Source organism: Mus pahari, chromosome 16 (assembly GCF_900095145.1).
Source record: "Mus pahari chromosome 16, PAHARI_EIJ_v1.1, whole genome shotgun sequence".
Taxonomy (NCBI): Eukaryota; Metazoa; Chordata; class Mammalia; order Rodentia; family Muridae; genus Mus; species Mus pahari.
Window position 1 is genome coordinate 54,449,631 of NC_034605.1, and position 20,476 is coordinate 54,470,106.

At 44.8% G+C, this 20,476-nt stretch overlaps 2 protein-coding genes and 1 non-coding gene across 6 annotated transcripts in view; all 3 read left to right on the forward strand.

Moving 5' to 3' along the window:
* The first annotated feature begins 5,363 nt into the window (after nt 1-5,363).
* On the forward strand, nt 5,364-10,476 carry Cks2 (CDC28 protein kinase regulatory subunit 2). Its single transcript, XM_021215712.1, has 3 exons — nt 5,364-5,603; nt 8,798-8,925; nt 10,153-10,476. The coding sequence occupies exons 1-3, from the start codon at nt 5,545-5,547 to the stop codon at nt 10,203-10,205; spliced, it is 240 nt and encodes a 79-aa protein (XP_021071371.1). The 5' UTR covers nt 5,364-5,544; the 3' UTR covers nt 10,206-10,476.
* LOC115065671 lies at nt 8,132-8,267 on the forward strand. The gene has a single exon (XR_003845438.1). It is a non-coding gene; the product is annotated as a small nucleolar RNA SNORA2/SNORA34 family (small nucleolar RNA).
* A 1,106-nt stretch (nt 10,477-11,582) lies between the features above and the next one.
* The window catches only part of Secisbp2 (SECIS binding protein 2), a 38,462-nt gene continuing 29,568 nt past the window's right edge, over nt 11,583-20,476 (forward strand). For 2 of the 4 annotated variants that reach the window (XM_029547298.1, XM_029547297.1), the window contains exons 1-5: nt 11,614-11,706; nt 12,535-12,683; nt 14,411-14,660; nt 15,128-15,269; nt 17,082-17,311. In XM_029547298.1, coding sequence (XP_029403158.1) covers nt 11,671-11,706; nt 12,535-12,683; nt 14,411-14,660; nt 15,128-15,269; nt 17,082-17,311 — 807 coding nt within the window. In that variant the 5' untranslated portion in view covers nt 11,614-11,670. The other 2 variants (XM_021215422.1, XM_029547299.1) reach the window with 2 other exon arrangements.

The following is a 20,476-nucleotide window of genomic DNA, read 5'->3' on the forward strand; positions in this document are numbered from 1 at the left end:
TCCTCCTCCTCCTCCTCCTCCTCCTCCTTCTCCTCCTCCTCCTGTCTACCTTTATATTACACATGTGTGTACATTCCTTTTAGAGCCATCTAGAGTCCACCTGAGAGAATGCATGAACATGTATTTTAGAAGATTTTGCCTCATTTCATTTAATATACTGGTCTCTAGTTCCATCTGGTTCTAAATGCATGATTTCATTACTTATAAATAAAATTCATCACACACACACAGGTATATGACAGACACCTAGTCTGATTCCATATCTTGGCTGTTGTGAATGGTGTCACAGGAATGTGCCGATGTCTCTGTCATATGCTAAATTAGCCAGTAGGATTCAACTGGATCATAGAACAGCTCTATTTTTAGGTTTTTAGGAACTAACCATATTGATTTTCATAGAGGCTACACTATATTACTAGCATCTGTGTACATTACCCTGGCAAACCGTACCCCCATTTGGCTAGCATTTATTATTCTGACTTTTTCTCATAGAAATTTAATGAGACTCAAGGTAGTTCTGATTTGCCCACATTCATAGCAGGCCTTGCCCAGTTAACACTCTAGGAAATCCCCTCACAGGCATACCCAATGTTCTTCCATACTGATGTCCATGGTTTCTAACCTAGGCAAGTTAACCCCTGGAATAAACCACTGTGTTTCACCACAAAGATCTGTTGAGTTATAAACTACCATAGTGTTGAAATCTTTTTCACATCACAGCACACAAGATGTGATCATATTTGCACATGGCAACAGTAGGCATCTTAATACTTTTCCAGTTTTTTTTTTTATTTAAAAGGTGTATTTATTATTGTATCTAAGTACACTGTAGCTATCTTCAGATGCACCAGAAGAGGGCATTAGATCTCATTACGGATGGTTGTGAGCCACCATGTGGTTGCTAGGATTTGAACTCAGGACCTTTGGAAGAGCAGTCGGTGCTCTTAACCACTGAGCCATTTCTCCAGCCCATTTTTCCAGTTTTAAAGTGGACATATGGAAGGCCCTCTATGTGTTGGCCATAGGTCATTTGGAGCTGCTGTAAAGTTTTCCCCAGTGTCTGACAGTGTTTCCTATAAATCAGAGCTCTGTTTTCTACAAAGCTCCTCCCTAGGCCGGGAAGATGGCTCAGCAGGAAAGGACGCTATGAGGGAAATTTTTGTTTAAAGTCATCACTTTGGGGAGTTACTTGGTTAAGGCAGCAATAAAAAATAACTTTAGCTCCCTTTCCCATCTCTATACTTCCAGTAGAAGATGCCTCTGGACAGGTTACCAGGTAGATCCAGAGGTGTGATGAGATCCGTAGCACGTCCCAAACTCTGGAGCTTTTAGAAGAGATCATTTAAATGGTTGAGCTAAGCCAGGAGTGGTGACACAGGCCTTTAATCACAGCTCTGGGGAGACAGAGACTGGTTGGTCTAATCTACAGTGAGAGCTTCCAGAGACGCCATGGCGACATAGACCCAGTCTCAACAAAACCAACCAACCAACAACCTGCTTTTGACCCAGCACTTGGGAGGCAGAGGCAGGCAGATTTCTGAGTTCGAGGCCAGCCTGGTCTACAAAGTGAGTTCCAGGACAGCCCAGAAAAACCCTGTCTCAAAACAAACAAACAAACAAAAAAAAACCCACCCCCCCCCAAAAAAAAACTGCTTTTGAGCTATATATTGATATAACACCAAAATAAATTATATCTTTAAGCAAGTTGGTCTGAATACTAAAAAAAGGAGGAGAGACACCTCAATTCACTTTATGAGGGCAATATAGACTAGAGAAGAAGAATGTACAAAAAAGCAAACGAGTCAGTGTGATGTTAGATGGCATGAATTTATCTAAGTAAAATCCAATGTTCATTTTTAAATTGCATCTTGTCAAGTACCTCAAGATCATAGGACAGTTCTGTTTTTAGTTTTTAATATTTTTAGTGAACATACGCAAGTAACAAGTTTGATACATGGGTAAGAAAATATGATGAAGCCCAACATTTTGTACAATATTCCATACACCGAAAGGGAACAGCAGTGAACTTAGTGACAATGAGCCAATCTAACACACACTAATAAACAGAAGGTAAAAGAACTGTCAACAGTGCACAGAGAAAGAGCTTCAATTCCTTTTATTTATTTACATGTATCTATCAGGAGAGGTGGCATGAGGGAAGGACAGAGGACAGCTTTGTGGGGGCATTTATCTCTTTCACCGTTTGTGTCCTCTGGGCTGGTCTCAGGTTATCAGAGTAGTGGCAAACACCTTAACCTACTGAGCCATCTTTCTAGCCTAAAAGTGTGTGTGTGTGTGTGTGTGTGTGTGTGTGTGTGTGTGTGTGTGTGTGGTGTGATGTGAATGTGTGTTAGTGGTGTTCAGACAGAAGCTGAAGGAGAATGCTGAATGTCTTGCTCTATCATTCTTGGCCCTATTCCCCTTGAGACAGGATCTATGAACCTAGTACTAGACCAGAGGCAAACAAGCCTCAGCAATCGTCCTGCCTCCACCCCTCCCCTCCCTCTATGTCGGGGTTACAGCCGTGCACCTCCGCACCTGCTCTTTACGTGGGTGTTGGATATTTGAACTCACAGGATTGGGCCATTGCTTCATTTCTCTGTTTGTACTGTGTTCAAGGCAGCTGGCACTAATCAAAAGACTGGTCTTCCCTATATGACTTCTAGATGAAAGCAAGCATTCCCAGGGAAAGTAGAAGCTGTTATGCCTCCTAGGGACTAGCCTCAGATGTCACTTAGACTATTCTATTGGGTAAGGGCAATAACACTTGCATGTAACTAACTCTTCAAGGGCATGTTCTTGCTGCCTAGTTTGTAAATTTGTAACTTCCCTTTCCAGGATCTGTTACTGTGGTGGACATCAAGGACACAGGTACACAGGAAGAGGTTCCTGAGAGGGACTAAGGATACACTGTCTACAATGGCAAGTTGAACTTCCTGCTGTTGACAAATCTAATAAAGAAACCTTAAGGGACTACTTCTAATGTTTCTTTGTAAGAATTATGTTAACATCATTCTCTATGGATACTCTTCCCAGTTAAACTCTCCCCTTCTTCTAATTTCTGAGTAGTATTAATCAATGTCTGGTGGGTAGACTTAATGAGTTTGAATTATATGTATGTGAATTTTATTATTTTTCTGCATCTATTAGAATACTTTTTGCTTTATAGTACTTATGTGGTAAAGTACACAGTGACATTGCTAAATATACATCTACAGTCCCTGGTTTTTTAGCAAACAATTTGGTATATGATTTTATAACTCCAAATCGCTTAAGTGACCTCATGGGGTGTCTGTGAGGGTGGTGTATAAATGAGTTCAAGGTCAACCTGGACTACACAGTAAAACTCTGTGCCAAAAGGAAATAAGGAAAAAGAGTATGAGGGGGCTAGAAGGGAGGGAATGGATGAGGATTGGCTAAATGTTAATTACTACCTTGAATAATCAGGACAGGGGAGTGGATTGCACTACTCTATATCTGAAAAATACCTCATTTGTTTCTTTTTTATTTTATTATTATTATTTGTTTGTTTTCGAGACAGGGTTTCTCTGTATAGCCTTGGCTGTCCTGGAACTCATTCTGTAGACCAGACTGGCCTCCAACTCAGAAATCTGCCTGTCTCTGCCTCCTAAGTGTTGGAATTAAAGGTGTGAGCCACCACTACCAGGCCTCTCATTTGTTTCTTGAGAACACAATCTCACTTTGTTAACTTTAGCTGATTGGTACTATGTAACCCAGAGAGACCTTGAACTCTTAGCAATCCTTTTGTCTTAGCCTCAAGACCTATGGGATAAGAGAGTGAGCCATCATGTCTGGCTATAAAGCCTTCCTTCCCCGGATTATTTATTATTTATCTAGGGGTAGAGGCTTGTTTACCTCCTTACACTGCTTACTCACATCTTTCACCATCACCATACATTCATCTTCAGTCTGTGCCTACTTAGGGACAGATTCTTATGCTGAAGGGTTATTTCTTAAAAACCTCATTATTGAGTATCCACCATGCACAGGAAGTCTACTGTGCTCTAGACATGGATAATAAACAAGTATCTCTCTACATTCACTGCACGGAGAGTAAATAGTGCAGAGAAACAATGTGTAAGCAAATGTCCGTTGGAGGGGGGGGGCAGGAGATCTAAAGGATTCTAGCAGTGGAGGCTTGGGGAAGAAGGGCACTTTCTCTAGATCAGCTGTTCTCAATCTGCTAGACTCCCATAGGAGCTGCATATCAGAGAGTGACGATTCATAACAGTAGCAAATTATAGTTATGAAGTAGCAACAAAATAATTATAAAGTTGAGGATCACCACAGCATGAGGCCTTGCATCAAAGGGTTGCAGCATGAGGAAGGCTGAGAACTACTGCTTAGATAGTAATTAAAGATCTTTCAGAGCAGAACTCAGACCTCGGTATTATTTGTGTTATAGAGTGTATGCTTACATCCTCCTATTTACATGTTGAAATTTTAATCCCACCTGTCGTCTCACATGATAATATCGGTAGGCAATTTGCACCTTTATTATTTTAGTGCTAAAAATAACTTGGGCCGGGCGTGGTGGCGCACACCTTTAATCCCAGCACTCGGGAGGCAGAGGTAGGCAGATTTCTGAGTTCGAGGCCAGCCTGGCCTACAGAGTGAGTTCCAGGACAGCTAGGGCTACATAGAGAAACCCTGTCTCGAAAAAAACAAAACAACAGGAGGGTGGAGAGGTGTTGACCTGGCCTTGGAGTGCAGGGATTAAAGGTGTGGGTCAGTACGCCCAGCTGCTGCGGGTTAGTTTGTTATCCCAACAGCCACACCAGAGCAATACATGGAGACCGCAGGGGTTCGTTATTCTCCGCATTGCACTGCAGCAAATCGCAAAAAATTAAAAGAAAAATGACACCTGCTCATTGTAGAAAATGGTTGTTATTTGTAACTTGCTTCACCAAACCACGACTTAACACCCTGGCAACTTCCTTTTACATGAGCACATCTTTTTAACTAGCTCGCAGCCAAGCGTAATTAGTGTTGCCATCTAGTGTTGCCATCGGGGCGGCGGAGGGCACCTTACGCTCCGGAACGCTCCGCAGCTGGGCTTCCCCGGACCACAGAGACCCGCAGGCGCCTCGTGTCGCTCGGGTGGTGCTCTGGCCACCAAAAGCCTGCGATACCTCATCTCGCGTCCTCCAACCCACCAACGGCTCTGCCCCCAGGCACGTTCTAAACCACTGCGCACGCGCTGCGAGGCACGTAACGACTCGGCTCCGCCCTTCTCAGTATCTCTAGGGGTCGCCGGGCGCTCCTCGCTGAATCGCTAGCCAATCCTTAATCCCGCCCTCACAATCTTGCAACAGGCTTCTGATTGGTTACCCGCCTTCTGTCTGCGCGGAGCGTGATTGGTTGGTGGCTTCGTCCAATCGGCGGAGGGCTGTCGGATTCAAATCCAGAGCGTTGGGCCTGCGGTCGTTGGCCTCATTCGAGTCGTTGCCCCGGCCCTAGGCGGACGTGCAGCCCCTTGCACCCGGTTTCCTGCTCCCGCTTACTCCTCTGCGCGCCGGCAGGATGGCCCACAAGCAGATCTACTACTCAGACAAGTACTTCGACGAGCACTACGAGTACCGGTGAGCAGCGCCTACGGAGGAGGGCCGCGCTGGGAGGTCAGACCCGGTGGTCGGGGTTCGGGCCCCCTAAGTGGCCCCCGTCCGTCCGGGCAGCCTTGCGCTGTGTTTCGTTGCGGGGCTCGCAGAAGATGGGGAGTCGTTAGATGGGTGGGCAGCGCCTCGCCCGGGAGTTCAGGACCGCAAACCGCACTTGCCCAGACTGGCCGGGAGGGGAAGTCCCCGGAATCGCACCCGACGGGCTTTACCGACTGTCTGATGGGTAACGGCTCCAGACGCTGTAACTCGGGGCGTTGTTAAAGGGCTTCAAGATCAAATTGAAAATTCGAGATTGCCCTGGGATTAGGTGGCGGCTACGTTACCTTCAACTGCTAGTGTAGATTGGCCACGTTTGTGGCTTTTGAGGATGTTTTGAGTTTTAAACCTTTAGATGTGCTGAAGGTAGTACCTCCGTTAATATAATTAGCAAATGGGGTTGTGGAAAGTAAGGGGGGGATTGTATTAACTTTATTGTATCCATGCTGACTTGGGGTGTGGTTTCAAAGGCCTTTCCGCCTCTGGGTTCTTCTGGGTTGGGATTAGAGCGTTGCATTCTGGGACACAGTCTAGAAATCCAGGTGGGTAAAACCTGTTCCTCCCTTGGGCAAGTAGTGACCTTGTCTTCTGTCTGCTGCCCTTTTAGATTAGTGTTCAGAATGCTGTTTGAGGAATGAGACACTTTTTTAGAGAGTGGCTTTACCGCCCCACCCCCATTCTCTCAAGCTGCTAGAAGTCTGCACAGCCGGAAAAATTTGTCCAGGCTGACGGTGCACAACTGCTAGGAACTTGAATGTTTTTAAGTAGGGAAATCTCGTGGGGCTTTTACCTTACTAAAAAAATTCAAATACAAACTTCACAGTGGTAACCATGTGATATTTGGGATATTTGGTAGTTATAGTAACCCAGAGCTCAGTTTGGAAGTATCCAAAAATGACCATAAGTGTACTGCCTTTCTAAATTAGGCAAATAATTATTTGGGTGGAAATGTTTAGCATATGGGTTTATATACATTTATTTAGTTGCCAAAGTGAGATAGTTTTAGTTTCTAAACTTGGAGTATATATGTTGTGCGTGTTTTGGGGAGCAACTACTGGTCTGTCTTAAGTATTTTACTCCAATATAAAGTAGGAGCTAGTCTATTACCCACTGCTGTATTAGTAATGGAATCCAGAGCTCAAATTGTTTTATTTTGAAACATTAAGTGCTTAAGCTTGCTATTCTGCCTCAGCAGTTGCTGAGATGGTGGGTGTGTTGCCACACCTGGCTTGAGCTTAATTGACCTTTGCAGAAGAATTAGAGAGGTGCTCTTGACAGGGACTGTGTACTGGTGATGTGACACAGAGGTGTGAGTCTAGGGTGTTTTGTTTATAGTAGAACTATGTATGTTGGATAAATTTCAAAACTTAGTGATTTTTGTCAAGGGGTGATTACTAGGAACAGTAGACTGCTCCTTATGTAATCTCATGGGAGTCCTTTTAGGCATTTTTGAGGGAGTCTCCATAGCCCAGGGTATGGAACTCCATATAGACAGAGGTCTAGCTGCATCTGCCTTCCTAGTTGGGAGAGGTATGTGTGTGCCATCAGGCCCAGATTGGGAGCCTGTCTTTACAGAAATAAAATTGAGGATTTCTTTGCACTTGAGTCATATACTGCACTTTTTGTATTCCAACCAAAACTGGGTTTTGGGAATGGTTTTCTGGTACATGATCAATAATATACAAGTAAAATCATGTACATTATAAACGACCCCATGAGAAGTGCAGCCTGTTGACATGACATATCAAGTAGGAGATACTTGGCTCCTTGTAGCTGAATGCCTTGTAGGGACAGTATTGTTTGTGAAAGCAAATTGACAAGCATCGTGTCTGTCATTTAAGACTGATATCAGTGGAAATATAAGGTCATGGGATATTTTGTACAGTCTTAAATTGGAAGTTGAGGTGGCACTGATGGGTCTCTCTGAATTCAGAGAAAGACCTTGTCTCCAATAGGTAACCCAAGGTGCCCTGAGACTTGGCAATCCTCCCTCCCTCCATTGTAATCTACAGCAACAAAGCAGTAACAATACCAAAGCCATTAAACAGTATTAAGAATGAGTGGTAACTTACGTGGGTAAGAATATTTATTTAATATGTGCCTGGAAATGGCAATGATAGCACATAATCATTGACCTTGTGGTAAAGCTGATTTAAGGATTATTTGCACTCAAATCCACAGCTTAAAATCTATGTTATGGACAGTTTGGTGCTCAGAGTGGACTATGGACTGCACTATCTCAATTCCAAAAGTCCAGAGCTGACTTTGCACCTCCATCTCAGACTTGACTTAGTGGTCAAAAAAAATGTTAATTGCTTACTATGTGTAAAGTATAAACCAGAGATAATTAAAATGAGGCTGAAATTTAGAGATATTTTGTGGTGACAAAATGCTTTATGAAGGCCAGGGTACAAATTTGCTTGTGTATATATGTATTAAAATTGTGTTTGTTTGTTTTGGCCCTGAATCAAGACCGCAGTTTACTGAAGCTGTTGGTTTCAAGCAGGAGCCTAAAGAAATGTCTTTCTATGGTCTGTTGGCCATTGCAGAAGTTTGTAAGTCTAATGGTCAATTCATTAGAAAGAAACATCTGGATGGATGTTGTACCCAGTTCTGTAATTGTAGCATTTGGGAGCCTAAGGTAAAAAGATAGTTTGAGGCCAGCTTCTACTGCAGCATGATAGGGAGTGGGGGCAGGGTCACAAACAGCTGAGTATTCTTTCCAGTACTTGAGTATTTTCTACCTATATCCTATAGACCAAGAGTTGCTTCATGACCAAAGGAAGCTATAGGAGAGGGTAAGATGTATAATAATGTGCCCAATTTAGATTTTAAGGTTCTATTCCTGAAAGATAGTTCAATAACAAGTATTCTGCTAAAAATTTACCTACAGAATAAAATGACTTTCATTTTTGTGCTGCTTACATTGGCCTAATACTTGAACATAAGCCATGAAAAGCCAGAAGATCGATGCAGATAATAGTGTAATGTAGAGTTGCTTTAGATAATTGAGTTTGTTTTGAGAATAAAACCCTTCAAAATTTCAAGTATCTCAAAGGTACCTGTATAAAGTGATGTTGGTAGGAAAGATGGCACTAATCTTTGGCTGAATATTTTAACAGGCATGTCATGTTACCCAGAGAACTCTCTAAACAAGTACCCAAAACTCATCTGATGTCCGAAGAAGAGTGGAGGAGACTTGGTGTCCAACAGAGTCTAGGCTGGGTTCATTACATGATTCATGAGCCAGGTAAGCTTTGCTATAAAGTAAAATAATGTTATTATTTCTACCTGTAAAAGTGACTTACTCGGCATAAAACCCGGGCAGTGGTGGCACACACCTTTAATCCCAGCACTTGGGAGGCAGAGGCAGAGGCAGATTTCTGAGTTCCAGGCCAGCCTGGTCTACAAAGTGAGTTCCAGGACAGCCAGGGCTATACAGAGAAACCCTGTCTCCAAAAACCAAAAATAAAATAAAAATTAAAAGCCAACAAACAGAAAAACAGGTGCCGAAATCCTGCACATATATAGAAATTGATGCTACCTTTTTATACTTGAAAAGTGGCATTGTTAAACTGGAGTCTTTCTTGGAATTATGGCACATGTATTTAGGAGTCCTTCCTATTAGAAAAGCAGCAGAGGTACTGAGCTGTAGACTGCTGACCTTATCACACTGGGGAGTAGTAGGTGGGGGCTCCTGGTTTAATTTTATCTTTTAAGGTTTTGGTTTTTTTTTTTTAAACAGATCAGGTTTGACTAGAACAACCCTTAGCGAGGTGCAGGGATTACAGGCACGCACCACACCTTGCTTTCTGGTGGGCTGTTTTGTGTGCTCAGATTGAACTTTTGTATTTGCTAGGCAATTTTATATATATAATGTGTGTATGGCATCAACTTTTTTGGGTGTGGTTTTTGGAGACAGGGTTTCTCTATAGCCCTGGCTGTCCTGGAACTCACTTTGTAGACCAGGCTGGCCTCGAACTCAGAAATCCGCCTGCCTCTGCCTCCTGAGTGCTGGGATTAAAGGTGTGCGCCACCACGCCCGGCTGGCATCGATTTTTTTGATTTATTTATTTTTTGGATGTGAATTAGCCTGAGATCCAGCGGCTGACTTGAATTCGCTGTCTTTTTTTTCAAAGAGATTACATTTGTCTTCACTGGAAATGATTTATTTATTTTGGTTTTTTTGAGACAGGGTTTCTCTGTGTAGCCCTGGCTATCCTGGAACTTACTGTGTAGACCAGGCTGGCCTCGAACTCAGAAATCCGCCTGCCTCTGCCTCCCAAGTGCTGGGATTAAAGGTGTGCGCCACCACGCCTGCATTTAGTATTTTACAGCTTTATTGCCAGTTTACTTCCTAATAACTTTGGATTCTGTAAGTGAACAGAATAACCCATCTCTACTAGATAGTGTCTACAAAAAGCCTAGTGACTGGTTGTTTTGACATGAAACTTAATGGAATATTTTCTTTCCACAGAACCGCATATTCTTCTCTTTAGACGACCTCTTCCAAAAGAACAACAAAAATGAAGTGCAGCTGGGATCATCTAATCTTTTTTCAAATTTAATGTATATGTGTATATAAGGTAGTATTCAGTGAATACTTGAAAAATGTACAAACCTTTCATCCATACCTGTGCATGAGCTGTATTCTTCACAGCAACAGAGCTCAGTTAAATGCAACTGCAAGTAGGTTATTTTAAGTTGTTCAAGATAAAAGTTTCTTGTAGTTTTTTCTTAATATAAATGCCTGTTTTATTTTACCTGTTTTGTTAAATAAAGTTTGTATGTTGCATTTATATCACTATTGTTGAAATTAATTTGACTTGGTTATTTTTACCCCTGGGGAAAATAAACATACTTGAAAAAGAAATATTAAGCTCCAAATGATGGGTTACTGGGGATAGAAAATTAGAGTCAAAAGGAGATTTTACAGCTTTATTGCCAGTTTACTTCAAACCCAACTCTACTGCTTGATAGTGTCCACAAAGTCTAGTGGTTTCAGAGAAAAGGATCTTCTTGTGTGGACCAAGAAATTAAGCACACATTGGTGGATAGCCATAAAGTATGAGTGGCCAGGAACAAGACTGTGGTAAGACATTAGCAGGGGTGATTTCTCATTGAACACAGCAAAAACTACAGAGCCGCAGCCTTCCATGTGTGGGATACACTAAACCTAATGGCATACCGACCAAGAACTGGCACTGGTGTCGCCCTTGAAATAAAGGGCTGGTGTTTAATTCTAACCCTACAGATTGACTCCAGGGCCTGTTTGCCAAATGCCCCCACATTGCAGGCTACCTTTTTCTGTCCTTCGACCTGTTTCCACAATTCTGTGTTCTTGGTTTCATTTTGGAGTTTTGTTTTTTTCTTTGGTTTTTCGAGATAGGGTTTCTCTGTATAGCCCTGGCTGTCCTGGAACTCACTTTGTAGACCAGGCTGGCCTCAAACTCAGAAATCCGCCTGCCTTGTGCTGGGATTGGAGTTGTGTTTTGCGAGAGCTTCCTGTTGAGACCCCAACAGAAGTCACATAGCTAAACCCATGCGACTCCTTAGTTCCGGGGTTCATCTGCCTGCAGGCACTGGCCATGACCTACCTACCTTGCCTAGAAACATCCGCACCAGCGGATGCTCCTGGGACCTCACCACTGAGCAGGTCTGCAGGGGACTTACTATGAGTCCCCCTCTCCTGCACAGCATCAGTGCGGGCGCCTAGAGCCTGGCCTCCCCTAGTGTCACATCACGAAGCCCGGCCCACGTAAGCGCTCAGCCGCGCCTTGCCTGGCCCGCCAGCAGCCACCTCCAAGAGCTGTCCCTGCCCCAGGCTTCCACGTGCGGCCCGGGAGGCCCGCGACGCCGAGCACTTCCGGCAGGGAAGGCCTCCGTCGCCCCTCGGTGACGTACGTCCTGGCGCCGCCGCGCAGGAAGGCGGAAACGGCGAGTCGTTGGTTAGGCGCGCCGCTGGCTTCACGGCGCGGGCTCTTCCGTGGCCGCCATGGCGTCGGAGCGGCCGCGGGAGCCCGACGGCGAGGTAAGGGGCGGGCTGCGGGTCTAGGCCCACGCGCGGGGCCGCCGGGCCTGAGGTTCGGGGATGGGGGGCTTGACCCACGGTTCGGCCCCCGAAATGATGCCACAGAGGCCACCTACCGCCTCGGGCGCCCCGCGTCCGCGCCTGGCATGACCGCTAGATGGCGCTCCGTCCGTCCCAGAAATCCACTCTAAATTGGCCAAACACGGTGATGAAAGTTGTCAGAATGACCCATACTCCCTCCATAGTGCAAGGCAGAGCTCTACTCTGCGTTCCAAGGGCTCATGGCTGTGGGAGGAATCTTCTCTCAGGTTCCGTGTGGTTTATTAAGTACAGGTCAAATATGTGGGTGCTTTTTGCTGAGAAGTTAGATGGCAGTAAATGTCAGCGCTGTGTTTCACACAGACAACTTTGAGCATCCTCTGGGTATAGTTTGGCGACAGTAGGTCCAGGGTTCTTATATATCTCGTGTATAAAGATGGAAAAGGTAAAAATAACTGTCTCGAAATTTAAATCCTCAGAAACATTCCGAGTTGTGGTTCTTGTTATATAACAAGGTTGGGTTTTCCTTCGACTTTAATTCATTGTCCTTTTTCACGTGTAAGGTCCAGGAACCTCTTTTTTTGTTTTTAAATAATAATAATAATAATAATAATAATAAAAAGCATCAGGGAGATATTGTTGCTAAACAAATTTTTGTCTTTGCTCTGCACCTTTGTAGTCAGCACTGGGCTCATCAGAATGGAACACCTTTCTTTTGGTTTGTGTTTGTCTGCATTTGGCGAATCTCAGGAGCGTTAAAGCCCATCCCCACCCTCCTTTCTCCCTTAGGATAGCATCAAGTTGTCAGCTGATGTCAAACCATTCGTCCCTAAGTTTGCTGGGCTCAACGTGGCGTGGTCAGAGTCCTCAGAAACATGTGTCTTCCCAGGCTGTGCAGCCACCTACTATCCATTTGTACAGGAGCCAGCAGCGACTGAGTATGTATTGTCTCAATGCCTTGCCTCGTGTAAAGGGTTTCTTTCCTGGAGATAGTGATGATTAGAGCCTCACACAGTGAAACATCTTACAGGACGTCTTGCAGGTGAGGAAAGGAGGCTCTTCAGCCAGCAAAGAGCTGGCTCTGTGGCTTGACTGCATTCTGTGCAAAAACTTCATCCAGGAAGGGGCAGAGACTACTGAGCTTAGAAAGTACACTTGCAGGGTCCATTTGTTTACACTTGCTACTGTTTCACATGGAACCTAGAAAGTACAGTTGCAGGGTCCATTCCTTTACAGTTGATACTGGTTCACACATGTAGGGACTGAGCATGCCCCTGAGCAGTAGAGCGCTTGCTGCTTTGCCATTTGTCAGGCCCTGGGCCTGATCTTCAGAGCCACCAGAGCAAGACGGAGCCAAACAAATTCACACTTGTATTGGGAAAAGAAACAGCAAGCAGGAAGGGTAACCGGGGAGAGGACAGACGGATGAAGGATCAGATAGATAACATGCCAGGCTGCACAACTTAGCGAGACCCTGTCTCCAGTGACAGAGCTCCGTGGTGAAGCTCTTTCTGTCAAATACAAGGCCTCAGGGTCAATCCCCAGTCTACTGAATAATTATTAAGGTGCCCACCTTTTACGGCTCCTGGCCTCCATGGTGTTCAGGATCCTCTTTGTACCCTGTCCTTCCCAGCACAGTGCAGGATGTGGTGGAGGAGTTGAAGGGGCAGACTGGAGGAAGGCTGTGCAGGCTGTAGTGCAGCTCCTCAGCCAAGGGAGCAGCCTATCGGCTGTTGTGCCTAGGTCGCTGAGACACGGTCAGGTACTTGACCAGCAGTTGACTGCAGAACTGTTGCAACATGCTCTCGCTGTGCTGGCATTGCATCTGAACTTGCTTTTTAACTTCAAATTACTTTTTTTGTGGGGCTGTAGGTTGAAGCCACGGCCTTGTGCATTTTATGAATGCTGTCTACCCTTGAGCTCTGTTACCCCGGCCCTAGTTCATTAGTTTCTAAAAGTCTAGCGGTAGCTGGGCAATGGTGCACACCTTTAATCCCAGCACTTAGGAGGCAGAGGCAGGCAGATTTCTGAGTTCGAGGCCAGCCTGGTCTACAGAGTGAGTTCCAGGACAGCCAGGGCTACACAGAGAAACCCTGTCTCGAACCTCCCCACCCCCCCAAAAGTCAGCAGTATTCTTTGCAGGAAGAAGAAAAGAGGTCCTGTTTGGATGGATGGATATGCATGTGTGTGTGTGTTTGTGTGTGTGTGTGTGTGTGTGTAGGTGAGGGCTTTGTGTGGTAAATGCACATGTGTGCACTTGCATGCGGAAGCCTGAAGCTCAAGTTGACTCTTTCCTCAATTGCTCTTTTATTCTTTGAGAGCCAGTCTCACTGAAGCTCAAGTTCCTCAGTCAGTGAGACTGGCAGGCCAATGAGCTTCAAGGACCTGTGCTCCCCTTCTGGTTGGAGTCCCAGAGTGCACTGCTGTGCACTGCTTATCACACTGGCTCTGGAGCCCAAACTTAGGGCCTTGTGCTTGTGTGCCAGGCAGGTGCTTTCCTAACAGAGCAAGCTCTCTAGTCCTTATTTGGTTGTTGATAGGGGAGTTTCCAATGCGAAAGTAAGTGATCCTTAAAAGAAATAAAAAATTTAAATTAGCATCTTAAAAATAATTAATGTCCTTGATTTGTGTTATGAAATCTGCAATTGAAATTTATGCTTTTTAGGCAAAAAGTGTATCCCGAAGACCTGGCTTTTGGAACCCCTACCTTCCCAGCACAGTATGCGTCTTCGGAGATAGCGCTGCATCCTTTTGCCTATCCCACTTACGTCCTAGAGTCCGCACAGAGGGTTTGCTCAGTGCCGACCCTGCAGTACGACTACAGCCAAGCACGGTGTCATCCAGGCTTTCGGACAGCAAAGCCCCGGCATGAGCACATGTGCCCTCCTCCTCAGGAAGCAAAAGGTGTATTTAAGGTGAGGAAGTGCTGCTGCGGGGGTGTGGCTCCTCATGTTAGTCATTCCGTTGTTGCCAGTGTCAGAAGTCAGTGTGTCCTCTAATATCTAAGTACTGTCTGCCCTTTGGCGACAGCCTTTTACAATGATTTGGTCTGTTCTTTTCTTAAATGTTTGAATTGTGCATACTTACTGGTTGCTGTGTTAATGTTTCATTATCAACGTGGTAGGGTTTTATTGTTTGTTTGTTTGATGACTTATTTATTTATTTCATGTATGTGACTGCACTGTGACTGTCTTCAGACACACCAGAAGAGGGCGTCAGATCCCATTACAGATGGTTGTGAGCCACCATGTGGTTGCTGGGAATTGAACTTAGGATCTCTGGAAGAGCAATCAGTTCTCTTAATCGCCAAGCCAGCCCCAGTAGTAGTTTTCGTATTTCACAGGGTTTTTTTGTGTATGTTTTTTCTAAATCTCTTCTGCAGAAACAATCCTCTGATGAGAGAAGAGCATGTGAAGAGCAAAAGTCAAGCAACAGAAGGGCTGACGGTGCGGTACCCTGTGAGGCGAGACCAGCCAGGGGGTCACGTCACCTGTCCTCTCGCACTGAGAGCAGTTTGAAATCTGGTAAGGCCGACAACCTCTGGTATAATGGCAGTCTGTTCCACTTTCCCAAAACAGTACCATTCCCATGGGCATGCTCGTCATGACTGTTCCAAGGAATGTGTCTGGAACCTGACTTAGCTGTGGCCATCAGACCTGCAGTGGTTCCTTAGCCTGTTAGGACCATCACACAGCATGCAGGTGGTGACTTCAAGCTTCACAGCCATAGTCTTTGTACTGCGTGTGTCCATGCTCATTCCCCAGCATGCCTCTTCATTCTGAGGGATCACTGGAAGTAGCACAAAGGTTTAAGTATAGTTAAATTCCTATGCTGAATGGCTCCTGACCTGGGCACTCTGGTTCCTGGAAACTACACATCCATCTACCAGCTCAAAACTTTCTGTTCCCACCTGGCTGAAAGCTAGGAGTCCACCTGGTACCTATGTTGTTTTTAGTTTCGAAACCAGGCCTTAGAGATCAGACTGGCCTTGGACTTTTGGGCCTCCTCCCTCAGCCTCCTAACTTCAGGGATTATGGGCATATGTAGCATTATGCTTAGGAAAAGGGGTTTCTAAGATCTCTTACGCCCTCCAACCTTTACAGAGCGTTTGCTGAGCCATGTTCCCAGCTGCATCTGTTCTGTAAATTATTTACTAGTACTGCTTGATCACAGAAAAAACTATTTTAATAATAATCCTTTTTTTAAAAAAGATTTGTTTATTTATTTATTATATGTAAGTACACTGTAGCTGTCTTCAGACACTCCAGAAGAGGGCGTCAGATCTTGTTACGGATGGTTATGAGCCCCCATGTGGTTTCTGGGATTTGAACTCCGGACCTTCAGAAGAGCAGTCGGGTGCTCTTTACCCACTGAGCCATCTCACCATCCCATAATAATCCTTTTTTAATGAGTTGTTTTTATTTTACGTGCATTGGTATTCTTCCTGCATGCGTATGTGGGTGAAGGTGTCAGATCTCCTGGAGCTGGTGTTGGAGGTGGTGGTGCGCTGCCATGTGGGTGAGTGCTGGGAAGTGAACCCGGCCCTCTAAGAGCAGCCAAGCCGTCTCCCGCCTCTCCAGCCCCACAACTCGCTCTACAATGATGTACAGCTTTTGCTCCTTTTTGTTGTCGCTATTGTTGGTTTTGTTTTGAGACAGGGTCTCACTGTTGCTCTTGCTGTCCTGGAACTCAGTTTGTAGACCCAGCCAGCCTTGAACTCACAGATTTTCTGCTTCTGCCTCTCAAATGGATAAAAGGTGTGCACCAGTATGCCTAGCTTACAGCTGTGTGTTGTGTGTGTGTGTGTGTTTAACTGGCTCTATGACTTGGTTTAAGAAATTTTTCTATTCTCATCTACTCTGCTCATGACCAGCCTAGCACATGAAAGAGGAAATTTCAGTGTTAGATGTCCCAGCTTTGGCCTTGGAACTCTATGAGAGGCTTCATGGAACTGCTGTCACTTCACTATCCATGGCTTGGAGTATGGGAAAGAGGCTGAAATCAGCAGCCTCCATCCACTTTGCTCTTACAGATGGAAAGGGGGAGTTAATTATTCGCAGATTGGACATCTGTGCAGCTCCCCTGACGGTTTGCCTAGCTCAGAAGTGATTAAGATGCCAGCTGTGTAGTCAGGCTTGGCACTTTTCGCCAGCTTTAGTGTTACTTCGGTGGATACCTGTTGTCTTCTGTATCCAGTGCTGCTACAGTGAGCAGTAGGAGCGAGCTTGTGTTAACAGCAGCCTGCTGCAGCCCTGGTTTCTCTGAAGTTCATGTTTGAGTGCTAATGAACAAGGCGCATCCTGACTGAATCCCAATGTTTCATTCTGTAATTACAGATGGTTATCACAAGCGACCCGACCACAAGTCCAGAATCCTTGCGAAGAGTGCATCTACCTCTAAACCCGAATTTGAGTTTAGCAGGTTGGACTTTCCTGAACTGCAGAGTCCAAAGAACAGTAATGTGCCTGAGACACAGAAGCCGCCCAGGTGGGGGCCTCTTGGCCCTGCTGCCAGTAACATGTCTCTCCTGGGAGACGTTGGCAAGCCTGTCAAAGATATGATGGAGGTGAGTAGAAGGGCCTGTCTGTGTTTTCACTGTGTGAACACAAAGGCATTGTATCACTTCAAACGTTGGATGTGTAAAAACCTACTGTGGGTTGTGAAGACCAGCTACACTGCTAGGGAAAAGGGACTGGGGAGAGGCCTTGGCTTTAGCCAGCCAGCCTGATGGTAGCACACTGGCGCCATCTAGGGCTGCTGTCTTTAAAAGGGCCATCTGATGTGCTTCTTTTAAACCTAGCAGCTCAAAGGAAAGGGTAGTGAGTGCCTCAGAAGGAAGAGGCTCTGATAGTTCCACTTAAAGCACCCTTTCTAGTACTGCAGTCTCTCGGCATTTAAGGAGATAGTGACCTTCTGTTGTCCACTGACCTCCAAACAAGCGCTCGCAAAGGTGGCCCCTGCATACCACCACCCCAATCACAAATAAGTAAATATGTTGCATTTGAAAAGCAAAATGGTAATATTTAAAACTTATGCTTTCTACTTACATCTCTGTGGCTTTTGTTTTTTTTTTGTTGTTGTTGTTGTTTTAATAAAGATTCATTATTCTACATAAATACACTGTAGATGACTTCAGAAACACCAGAAGAGGGCGTCAGATCTCATTACGGGGTGGTTGTGAGCCACCATGTGGTTGCTGGGATTTGAACTCAGGACCTTCAAAAGAGCAGTCAGTGCTCTTACCTGCTGAGCCATCTCACCAGCCTCTTACATCTCTGTCTTATTGCACTGTTAACAGTGGATTCAGCAGAGGTCACTGCAGTAGTCTCAGTTATAGTCCACCAAATTCAACTTTTCAAATTAAACTTTTTTTTCCCCCAAGACTGACTTATGATTCTAGGCAATGAGAAGTGTTGGATTATTTTGTTAGTTACTTGGCTATGACTAAGATACCTGACATAGACAGGGAGGGGAGACAGTTGTCGCCTGGATTCAGAGGGGACTGGGCATCATAATGGGAAGGAAGGTGTGGTAGGATTTATTATTATACATAAGTACACTGTAGCTGTCTTCAGACACACCAGAAGAGGGTGTCAGATCTCATTATGGATGGTTGTGAGCCACCATATGGTCGCTGGGATTTCAACTCAGGACCTTCAGAAGAACAGTCAGTGCTCTTACCCTCTGAGCCATTTCACCAGCCCCCGAAGTTCTTTTTTTTTTGTTTTGTTTTTGTTTGTTTGTTTTTTGGTTTTTCAAGACAGGGTTTCTTAGTGTAGCCCTGGCTGTCCTGGAACTCACTTTGTAGACCAGGCTGGCCTCGAACTCAGAAATCTGCCTGTCTCTGCCTCCCAAGTGCTGGGATTAAAGGCGTGCGCCTTTACCTTCCGGCTTGAAGTTCTTCTCTTAATGGAAGATTTACACAGTTCTTGAGTTAAAGTGAGGGCCTTTTAGTTTAAAACAACAACAACAACAACAAAAGAAAACAAAACAAAAAAACATTTATATATATATATATATATATATATATTTTTTTTTTTTTTTTTTTTTTTTAAAGTAATTGTCAGGGCTGGAGAGATGGTTCAGGGCTCAGCGGTTAAGAGCACTGGCTGCTCTTCAGAGGTCTTGAATGCAATTCCCAGCAGCCACATGGTTGCTCACAACCGTCTATAATGAGATCTGCTGCCCTCTTCTGACCTTCAGGCATACATGCAGGCAGACACTGTATACATAATAAATAGATCTGAAAAATCTTTTAAAAAATAAAAAAAAGTAATTGTCTAAAATACCATGAAGCACTGTGCTGGCATCTAATTTTTTTAAGGATTTATTTTGAAGTGTGTTTATGTGTGCATGTGAGTGAGCAGAATGGTGCATATGGAGTATAGATGCATCAGATCCCCAGGAGTTGGCAGTACGTGTAGTTCTGAGCTGCCTGTGTGGGTGCTGGGAACCAAACTCAGGTTTTCTGAAGTTGCTGTACATAATTTTAACTGCTGAGCCATCTCTTCAGCTGCACACTTAGTTGGTTTTAAAAGACTACTTGGGGCTGGCTCAGTGGGTAAAGGCTTGCTGGGCCAGAGTGAGGACCTTCGCTTGAATGCCCCAAACCAGTGAGAAGGCCAGACACACCCATGTCTGTAACCCCAGGACTCTCTTGGGATGATGGGACAGAGAGACAGAATCACCTGAAGCTTGGGCCAGCCAGCCTGGGGTAGGTTCCCAGTGGGGAGCAAGAAACCCTGGCTCAAAGATGTTGCAGGACAGGAACCCAAACCTGAGGCTGACCTCTGACCTCTCCACACATGCTCATGCCATAGCCTCAGCAGCACATAAACAAGAGTTTTAAAAGTTCTTCTAAAATAATGATGATAACACACAGTGGGAGAGAGTTCCCTCGATTAGGGAGTATGCGGTTATGTTCTTTATTTATTTTTAAGATTTATTTATTTATTTATTATATGTAAGTACACTGTAGCTGTCTTCAGACACTCCAGAAGAGGGCATCAGATCTTGTTAAGGATGGTTGTGAGCCACCATGTGGTTGCTGGGCATCGAGTTCCTTGGGGCAAGTTTGATCTTGTTTCTTCTTTGCACACGACTGCTTAACCACCCACAGCTAACAACAACCAACCAAAAACCCAGCAACAACCTATCTCAGGTATCTCAGGGCCCTAGCATTTATATACCCTCTGAAAAGTCTCCAGAATTCCAAACATCACACAATCACAGAAATTATCTGCAGCTTGCAAAATTACATACCCACCAAAGCATGAGACAGCTGCTATGGATAATCTGAAGCAGCCCCACATCCCATCCCTGGGGGAAAAACAAAACCACATCCCATAATACTTCTGTGTTTTTTTAAAGAAACCAAAATTCTCACTACAACTACTGCCCTGAAAAGTTGTATGTGGGGTGTGTGGGTGTATAATTTGTTTATTTGATTTTTCACATTTGTATGTGTGTGAGTATGTGTGGACAAACACCACTACATGCAACACTTGCACACGGAACCATCTACCGCCTCTGCTGCTGATGGCATATGAAAGTCCCATGATAAAGTAGTGTGATCCAGTTACTGGAACCTATATGAAAAAAGAACACAGTGCTTACAGTATAGGCAGGGAAGTTGAAAGGTACTACCTAAGCTGTAAGACAGCAGATGGGTCGGTTTGGTTTGGTTTTTCACTCAAGGGGAAAAGTATGCTGGAGTAAAATCGTTAACTTT

Bases quoted from the DNA above. Each gene is read 5' to 3' on its own strand.
- Cks2 (XM_021215712.1), top strand. From the start codon at position 5,545: ATGGCCCACAAGCAGATCTACTACTCAGACAAGTACTTCGACGAGCAC. The intron at 5,604-8,797 runs GTGAGCAGCGCC...ATATTTTAACAG, and splicing joins GACGAGCACTACGAGTACCG to GCATGTCATGTTACCCAGAG. The intron at 8,926-10,152 runs GTAAGCTTTGCT...TTCTTTCCACAG, and splicing joins TTACATGATTCATGAGCCAG to AACCGCATATTCTTCTCTTT.